The sequence below is a fragment of the Panulirus ornatus genome, chromosome 46, assembly GCF_036320965.1.
Source record: "Panulirus ornatus isolate Po-2019 chromosome 46, ASM3632096v1, whole genome shotgun sequence".
In the NCBI taxonomy this organism is placed as follows: domain Eukaryota; kingdom Metazoa; phylum Arthropoda; class Malacostraca; order Decapoda; family Palinuridae; genus Panulirus; species Panulirus ornatus.
The window spans coordinates 29,970,843-29,981,096 of NC_092269.1; the positions used below are offsets into that span (position 1 = coordinate 29,970,843).

General features: G+C 49.7%; 1 protein-coding gene across 1 annotated transcript in view; it reads right to left on the bottom strand.

Moving 5' to 3' along the window:
• The window catches only part of GABA-B-R2 (gamma-aminobutyric acid type B receptor subunit 2), a 351,207-nt gene extending 348,070 nt beyond the window's left edge, over positions 1–3,137 (bottom strand). The window contains 1 exon segment of the mRNA XM_071688897.1: positions 242–3,137. Coding sequence (XP_071544998.1) covers positions 242–373 — 132 coding nt within the window. The 5' untranslated portion in view covers positions 374–3,137.
• Positions 3,138–10,254: the final 7,117 nt, after the last annotated feature.

Genomic DNA, 10,254 nt, shown 5'->3' on the forward strand with positions numbered 1-10,254 from the left:
CAAGGCCACGTATTCACAACCACAAACAACATTGTTATCGGTGATGCGTTAGTACTCTTCAACCATACAGTCAACCAGATATTGTACAATCTCATCCACGCAATCCAAACTCACAACCACCAACAACCCACTTAGCAGTAACACGTTGGCATCCCTCCACCACACCACACGACCAGAAGTTGTACAACATTCACACAACCGCCCCACGCAAGCATTCACAACCACAATAGACAGTACTTACCGGGAAGAAACCAGCCACGTACACGTCCACCTTCTTCCGGGCGTGAGTCTGTGTTGGACACAAGAGCAGGAGGAGCACGGCGAGGCAGGGCAGCTGCCGGGAGCCGCCCGCGCCCATCACGCCCATCCTCATGGCCTCTGCGGCTCGGCTACCACGCCCCACGGAGGGGGGGGCCCCCCCTCTCACGCCCACGCCCGCGCTTCAGTCCACCACTCCCCGCCCCTTCCCCTTCATACTGCCTTCGAGCAGAGAGACAGACAGATAGATAGATAGATCGAGAGAGAGAGAAAGAGAGAGAAAGAGAGAGAAAGAGAGAGAGAGAGAGAGGCAGTAGGGGTGGGGGGGCGCGCGCTCTGTCCGCTTTGCCTAAACAATCCGAGGGAATCACGTCAAGTCGACCTCCGTCGGTCCTCCTGCTGGGGAGCTGGAGTTAATGGTTCTCTCGAGATGCGTCGACGGGTCTTGGCTCCGACAGTTGGCTCCCTCTCCCTTACCTTTATGTTGAGGCTTGGAGTCACGTTAATGAATCTCTTATCAAGATTCTAGACGTGTGTCGACGGGTCTCTGCCTCTCACTGGGCCGTCCTCAAGTGATTGTTTCACCAGCTGGCGTTCCTGAAGGAGGCTGAGGAGTAGGGGATGGAGGGTGTTTATTATACGCCAGGGTCGTTTCGCCGGTCGGGTTCGTCGTCCGTGCAAGAGTCAAACGACACGTGAGAGTTGGTCAGTAATCGGTATGTCCCAGTACACTGGATCTCTTGTGGATGCTGTGTGGATCTGGGGGTCTGTCTTCCATTATCAATCACTCGTCGAACTTAAAGATTTGGGCCTGATTATTTTCTTCCCTCACCTAACCTAACCCGGAGGTTGTCTTCCATTAGTCTGTCATGAGCGTGAAGCAACGACCTTCACTTCTGGAGGATTGCGGGATCGTAACCATATGATCGACACCTTTCGTTCCTGAACTTCCTCGAAGACAGACGTGGCTTGACGTCTGAGGAGTCCAGTGGTTCGAAGAGGAATGGGTGAGAATGTGTGTATATATATGTGTGTGTGTGTATGAATGTATGAGTGAGTGTGGGTGTATGTGTATGTGTCTGTGTGTCTCAGACCCTCATTCCTCCTGTCTCTTCGCCTCGACCAAAGTAATAAACTTCACAGCTAATAACAGTAACTTCTTGTGCAAGGGGAACACCGTTTTCACTGCGAACCGCCACACTTTTTCTTCGACAACTTTTCAGCACTGATCACTTATTCTTTTTGTGGGGGGCCTCACTGGTCGGGAGGAACACTTCTCGAGCGTCCGAGATGAATGGAGGCTTTAAGAAAAGATTGAGAATGGAGGAAGGAACGGGCGAAGATGATTAAAAGTGGAAGAAGAGAGAATGGACAGGACTTGCAAAAGGTGGAGTAAAGTCTACTTCCCCCTCTCTTTTTTTTTTTCTTTCCAAATTTGCAGGAACGAAAACTGAGCGACAGTATATTGTGAGTGTGATGTGTCCTCTGTTTGTACAGTAGAAGCGAGGGCGTGTCTCCTCGTCTAGGGGCGCCTCCTCCTCTTGCGATCTTTACTTCTGCCTTGGGGGCCTCGCTGGCGTCTTCTTTACAACAGTCTTAATTCGGATGTCGCATTGGAGGTCATCGTTCTAAACTGGAAACGCTCGTAGCCGCACACTCCCTAACACAAACGCGCACCACACACACGGTCTGTGTCCCACCTCGACAGAAGAGGAACATCTGTTGTTTTTTTCTTCTTCTTCTTTTCAGAATTCTTTCAGGTCTTTTGTGTATGATAATTAGTCTTCAAACTTGACGAGGTTGTCTTAGAAATGATGAGAAGAACGAACGTCTGAGACTGGCGCGTTGTAACGTAACTCTTTAACACAGCAAGAGAGGCGTGGAATGAGGGAGGGGTGGGAGAGAGAGAGAGAGAGAGAGAGAGAGAGAGAGAGAGAGAGAGAGAGAGAGAGAGAGAGAGAGAGAGAGAGAGGCGAAGTGTGAGGGTTGTGGGATGGGGTCAAGTCTGGCGGCGGGTGAGGAGCACAACACACTCACACGCTCACACACACACACACACACACACACCTTCTACAACAAATGAGGTTAACAAATGGTGGATGATATGAGACGCCGACCGTGTCTAGCGGCTCCCTCTCTCTATACGGGAAGCCAGCCAGGGTCGTGTAGCCGCAGGAGTGTCAAGTGCCAACAGAACCAGCCTGTTGTAGCACTTTTGAAGTCTCTCCCTCTCCGTCAGCCGCACGTCTTCTCGACCACACACACACACACACACACACACGCACTCACTACCACCTTGTACCACAGTACTTCGAAGGGGCCGTGTGTGTGTGTAGAGAGGAAGGGGGGAGTTTTGGTTGATGGTTGGTTCACAGTCGCCCCTAGTTATAACCTCCCTTTTAGACTCGATCTCTCAAGGGGGCCTTTGGATTTCTCGACCCTTGTCTGGTTTATCTTTTTATTTTTAAATAGGTTGAGTGATCACATCTTTCCTTGTGATCCCAGGTGAGGTTTTAACTTTCTGAACCCGGAGACTGTGGGTGGAGAGACACCTGGTCGAACATGGGCGATGGATTCACTTGTTCGAGACCCAGCGACCTGACGACAAGTCCCGGGATCATGTCACCACCACACCAGGATTTAGACTGGGTCACCGCATCAAGACGTCCGTCCACCTCACAAGGCTGTGGCCCGCCCCCGGTGCAAGGTCGTGGCAGGGGGTGTGGTCCTCTGGCTCCTGACAACCATGTTGGTGGCAGGGTTGCTGTGGCGGCGGCGGCGGCGGCGGCGGCGGCAGCAGCAGCGGTGGCACAGAGCAGCGCGCGGCACAACCAGTACACGAGCGGCGGCGGCCCCACACTGCCTCCCTGCCACCGACACCCCTGCCGCCGCGCCGCCACGCGCACGCTCTCTGCTCTCGCTCTCCCCACGCCCGCCACTACCCTAGCTCCCCACGCCCGCCACTACCCTAGCTCCTTCACGCCCGCCACTACCCTAGCTCCCCACGCCCGCCACTACCCTGGCTCCTCCACGCCCGCCACTATCCTAGCTCCTTCACGCCCGCCACTACCCTAGCTCCCCACGCCCGCCACTACCCTGGCTCCTCCACGCCCGCCACTACCCTAGCTCCTTCACGCCCGCCACTACCTTAGCTCCTTCACGCCCGCCACTATCCTAGCTCCTCACGCCCGCCACTACCCTAGCTCCTTCACGCCCGCCACTACCCTAGTTCCCCACGCCCGCCACTACCTTAACTCCTCCACGCCCGCCACTGTCCTAGCTCCTTCACGCCCGCCACTACCCTAGCTCCTCCACGCCCGCCACTATCCTAGCTACTTCACGCCCGCCACTACCTTAACTCCTTCACGCCCGCCACTTCCCTAGCTCCTTCACGCCCGCCTCTACCCTTGCTCAACCATGCCCTCTGTTGCCCTAGCTTCCCATGCCAGTCACTACCATAACTCCCCACGCCCACCATTACCCGAGCTCCCAACTCCCGCCATTACCAAAGCTCCCCACGCTCGTCACTACCCTAGCTCACCTCTACCTCAGCTCCCCACTCTCGCCTCTACCCTAGCTCCCCCACGTCCTCTATTGCCCTGGCTCCCCATGTCTGCCACTACCCTAGCTCCCTACGGCCGCCACTACCTCACCTCCCCACGCACATCATTACCCAAACTCCCGACGCCCGCCATTACCAAAGCTCCACATGCCCGCCACTAACCTAGCTTCCCATATTCGCTACTACCCTAGCTCCCCATATCCACCACGCCCTCTACTATCCTGGCTGCCCATGCCTGCCACTACCCTAGCTTCTCACGCCCGCCACTACCCTCATCCCCTACACCAGCCACTACCCTCGCTTCCCACACCCATCACTATCATCCTACCTCCCCACGAAAAGCCACTACCTTAGTTCCCCTTGGCCTGCCATTACCCTCGCTCCCCTCACCCGCCACTACCCTTACTCCCCACGACCGCCACTACTTTAGTTCCCCTTGGCCTGCCATTACCCTCACTCCCCTCACCCGCCACTACCCTTACTCCCCACGACCGCCACTACTTTAGTTCCCCTTGGCCTGCCATTACCCTCACTCCCCTACACCAGCCACTACCCTTACTCCCCACAACCGCCACTACTTTAGTTCCCCTTGGCCTGCCATTACCCTCACTCCCCTACACCAGCCACTACCCTTACTCCCCACAACCGCCACTACTTTAGTTCCCCTTGGCCTGCCATTACCCTCACTCCCCTCACCCGCCACTACCCTTACTCCCCACATCCGCCACTAACCTCTGTAACCTAATGACCTCCGCATTTCTCAGGTCTCTCACTAGCACGATTGTACAAGCATGACCTTTGACCTCGCACGACTCGGTGTAGATTGGTCGGGTACGCCCGGCTGACCCCGGAACTGAATGACCAATCAGCCTTCAAAGGCTGTTGGGGAGTCATGGGGAAATGCGGGGAGAGGGGGTGTTAAAGAGGGGGGGGTGTGTCCGCTTTAGCTCCCCAAGGGAGAGCAGGAAAGCGATCACTCTCTTTTTGCGAAGATCAACACATAGGCCGCCCTTGGGGAAGTAAAAACCTCCTGTGGAGAGTAGAACATGGGGAGAATAACACCTTAGGAGAACAGAAGATCGGGGAGGTGAGGACAGCGCTCGGGGAGAATAACACGTGCAAGGAACCTTACCTGGGGAGACTGGTGCTTGTGAAGAATAGCAGTGGGGAGACTACCCCTGGGAAGAATAGCACTGGGGAGACTACCGCTGGGAAGAATAGCACTGGGGAGACTACCCCCTGGGAAGAATAGCACTGGGGAGACTACCCCTGGGAAGAATAGCAGTGGGGAGACTACCCCCTGGGAAGAATAGCAGTGGGGAGACTACCCCCTGGGAAGAATAGCAGTGGGGAGACTACCCCCTGGGAAGAATAGCAGTGGGGAGACTACCCCCTGGGAAGAATAGCAGTGGGGAGACTACCCCCTGGGAAGAATAGCACTGGGGAGACTACCCCTGGGAAGAATAGCAGTGGGGAGACTACCCCCTGGGAAGAATAGCACTGGGGAGACTACCCCCTGGGAAGAATAGCACTGGGGAGACTACCCCCTGGGAAGAATAGCAGTGGGGAGACTACCGCTGGGAAGAATAGCAGTGGGGAGACTACCCCCTGGGAAGAATAGCAGTGGGGAGACTACCCCCTGGGAAGAATAGCAGTGGGGAGACTACCGCTGGGAAGAATAGCAGTGGGGAGACTACCCCCTGGGAAGAATAGCAGTGGGGAGACTACCCCCTGGGAAGAATAGCAGTGGGGAGACTACCCCCTGGGAAGAATAGCAGTGGGGAGACTACCCCCTGGGAAGAATAGCACTGGGGAGACTACCCCCTGGGAAGAATAGCAGTGGGGAGACTACCCCCTGGGAAGAATAGCAGTGGGGAGACTACCCCTCTGGGAAGAATAGCAGTGGGGAGACTACCCCCTGGGAAGAATAGACTCGTTGGGTGAATAGCTCTTGGGGAGGATGTCACCTGGGGAGAATAACACGTGGAGAGAGAACAAGAGCTGGGGAGCTTACCATCTGGCAATAATAGCACATGGGGAGAAGAACTCGAGGGAGAGAACATATGGGAAGAATAGACCCTTGGGTGAATAGCTCTTGGGGAGAATATCACTTTGGGAGAATAACACATGGAGAGAGAGCAAAAGCTGGGGAGCTTACCATCTGGCAATGATAATAAATGGGGAGAATAACGCCAGTGTAGAATAGCATCCACGAGGAACACTGTCTGGGGAGAAGAACTCGAGGGAGAGAACATATGGGGTGATTAGGACACATGGAAACCAAACGGCCATAACATTGTAAACAAATGAAGAGATAAATTTCTTCCAAATTAGATAAGTCATTAAGTCATGTTGATAAATGAATTACATGTTAATGAGCAGTGAATAATAATTTTGCCTGAGGGAGGACAAAATAGTAATAATAATAATAATGATAATAATAATAATAATAATAATAATAATAATGATGATGATTAGCTCACATGAATTAAAGTACTTCGTTCTTACAAAAAGAAAAAAAAGAATGCATGCTAATTTGTATATGGATATTAGACTAATTATTTCCCAGTTAATTAGATGGAGCTAAAGGGCTGTATTTACGTTATCATTATGTATAGGTAAATGTAAATTATTATTCATTATTTGCGCATTCCGTGTCATGCACTGGTCACCGTAAATGATAATGTAAATTAGATTAATTGAATTAACTGTTGTGTTTCTTGATAAATTCAATAACCGGTTGGAATCTGATGTATGAAGAGATATCTAGCGATTGGTAAAGATTGGACGCTTAGCCTATTGTACCATGCAAGCACAGGTTCGAATCCTAGGCGCGGGCAGTTGGCCCACAGCCTATCCCAGGTGTTCATCCTTCCCACGGGGTTGGTCAGTGAATAGGTACCAGGCTCAGACTAGTGTGTGTGTGTGTGTGTGTGTGTGTGTGTGTGTGTGTGTGTGTGCATGCATACAGGAGTAAAGACATGGCACACATATACAAGGTTAAGAGACAGGGCAACACGAGTGTAGAACTCTCTTTCCCCTAACACGCAAGTAGTAATCACACAAACACACACACACACACACACACACACACACACACACACACACACACACACACACACACACACACAAAAGTCAAAATATTACCACAATCTCATCAGAAGTAAAATTGTCAGCTCAACAAAAGTTAATCTGACTATGGCCATCAAAGGTAAGGAGGTGACTGTCAAGTTCAAAGGTGTTTTGCACAGAGGGAGACACTATAGACCCGACACCACAGAGGTGGAATCGGGAAAGAGGGTCTTGGATGGCATTGGAATATCTAAGGAGACGTGAATTTGACATCGAAGGCGCTTGGCCCATATGATGGCTCATTGTCCTATTGCAATGTCCATAAGACCTTGACAAGCCAAGCGAAGTGGTATTCAAGTGGTCACTGCTGGAAGGGAGAGCGCCACGGGCAAGTGTCGTGCCTATCTTTAAGGAAGGAGAAAGGGAGGTTGTGCGCACGAACGACTGTGGTCCGTGAAATGCTGGGTTATGGATCACTGAGAAGGAAAATGGATGACTGGTGGCTGGGGAATATAGATCATTGAGAAGGCAGATGGATGACTGGTGGCTGGGGAAATGGATCATTGAGAAGGCAGATGGATGACTGGTGGCTGGGGAAATGGATCATTGAGAAGGCAGATGGATGACTGGTGGCTGGGGAATATGGATCACTGAGAAGGCAAATGGATGACTGGTGGCTGGGGAATATGGATCATTGAGAGGGCAAATGGATGACTGGTGGCTGGAGAAATGGATCATTGAGAAGGCAGATGGATGACTGGTGGCTGAGAAGAGACAGAACATATGAACTCGGCGGGGGAAAAAAAATCGTGTGTAGTGAAGTTCCTGAGACTTATATGAGAGGGTGTGGTTTGTTCCAGTCAAAATGGAACACTACTTGCATTGTTTTATACCTGGAGTTTCATTCAATATTCAAAAGTGTTCCATTATTCCTCATATAATGGTGATAAATGGTCTGTCTTTTGACCTTTTCGTGGTACACTCCCTCCTTTCAAGGTAACTGGCGATTCACCTGTTAGGTCTCGTTGGCCAATTAGCTTCTCAGGGCCAGTGGCGATTCCCTTGTTAATCATTCTTGGTGATTAGCGGCTCGTTTCTTCAAATCAGGGGTGATTGGCGATTCACTTGCTGACCCTGTAATGATGTGGTGATTCACTGTCTTAACTTCTTGGTGCATGGTTGTGAATCATCACCTGATTGGTGATTTACTTCACTGGTGGTCTGCTTGTTAATCTTCAGATGACTGGTAATTGGACCAATCGTTGACCTTTTTAGTAACTGGTGATTCACCCAACTCTATGGAGATTGGGGAACTTATGAGTAACGTTTAGTGATTGGTGATTGGCCTCTTTTAATTGGTGATTAGGATCCTTTCCTTCACCCTGTGGTGATTGGTGATCCCCTCTTCACATTGTAATGATTGGCGATGCCCTCCCTGACCCTGTGGTAATTACCCAGTAGTGATTGGTAGTCTATTTCCAATCGTGTAGAAACCCCTAATTCATCCAAAGTATCTTTTGACCACCATACCCCCCTTTCAAATGATTGTTTACCAATCGGAATTTAATTGCCACTCACCTGACGATCAGATAACCAATCACAACTCATCATCAAAGATATAACCCCAATATGAACCTCCAGTGTCGTCACCAATTTCCAATCCGTGATAGGAATATTAAATATCAGTAAATGTGTCGAGTTCATTTGAAATGTGTCTGTTGACAAAACCATTTAAAAGGCCATAAAATAAGTTTTAGACTTTTCATATCCAGCTGGCCTTTTAGTTAGCAGTATAGATGTGTTGTATATTTGGTAAGGCTTTCTCATGAACTGTCCAATTTTCACCCACAATATATATATATATATATATATATATATATATATATATATATATATATATATATATATATATATATATATATATATATATATATATACGGTTATACTATGTTATATGCCCAGTGAAGATGCTTTTGACCTTCCTTGTAAGGGTCAGGTCAAAAGTCAGTGTTTCCGAAGGTGCAATGAAGATGAGGTTGAAGTGAAGGTAGTGTGTAGTGAAAATGATACTGTAGGGAAGGTTGTGTGTAGTGAAGATGATGCTGTAGTGAAGGTAGTGTGTAGTGAAGATGATACTGTAGGGAAGGTTGTGTGTAGTGAAGATGATGCTGTAGTGAAGGTAGTGTGTAGTGAAGATGTCCCCTTTTTTTTTGACTTGGGTTTATCGAGGGTGTAGTGAAGGTGAGAGTATGACGGTGTGAACATGATAAGTGATAGTGTAAAAGGAGATATGATACATATTCACATGTTGGCGTGTCTAGTGTCATTTCTCTCATTACACCTTCATCTCTTTCACCTTTATTGACGTGTCATTTCAAGGCCCTGATCTACGTGTTGTACTCCAGTCCGTAAACTTGACCTGTCAACAGTTAAAATGAAATGTAAATTATGTACATTCGCCAAGGCCGTGTTATAGCGCGCTGGAAGCGGGTTGCCATGTAGGCTTAAAGATTATTCTCCTTTCCTCTGTGTGTGTGTGTGTGTGTGTGTGTGTGTGTGTGTGTGTGTGTGTGTGTGTGTGTCTGTTGTCTGTCTGTCTGTCTGTCTGTGCGTGCGTGTGTGTGTGCGTCTATGAAAAACATGTTGACATATCTGCTTTTATACGCTTGCTTTTGCATGTTGCGTGTGGCTGTGGTCTTTTGATGGCGGAGTCAGGGTTCTGTGATAACTTTCTGGCTGTAATAGTCAGTCATAACAACTCATAAAGTATGTTCTTATCACCCGCGCCCTGTATGCCCGGGAGACACTAGGCTGTCACTTACAAGGAGGTGGGGAGAGAGGGAGAGACAGAGAGACGGAGAGATAGAGAGACAGATAGACAGAAAAAGGAGCTGACAGACGAAGAGACAAATATCGATGAAGAATATATATATATATATATATATATATATATATATATATATATATATATACTTTATCGCCGTTTCCCGTGTTATTGAAATAGCTCCAGGAACAGGCAAAGAAAGGCCACATTCGCTCGCATCCATGCTCTAGCTGTCATGGGGTAATGCACCGAAATCGCGACCCCGCTAGACTTAACATGGTTTACCCCGGACGCTTCACATGCCCTGGTTCAGTCCATTGGCTGCACGTCGACCCCAGCACAACACATCGTTCCAATTCTCTCTCTATCCCGTGTACGCCTTTCACCCTCCTGGATTTTGAGAACCCGATTGCTCAAAATTTTCCTCGCTCCATCCTTCCACCTACAGTTTGGTATCCCCATTCTCTTTGTCCCCTCCACTTCCAACAATACATCCTCTTTGTCAACCTTTCCTCACTTTTTCTCTCCATATGTCCAA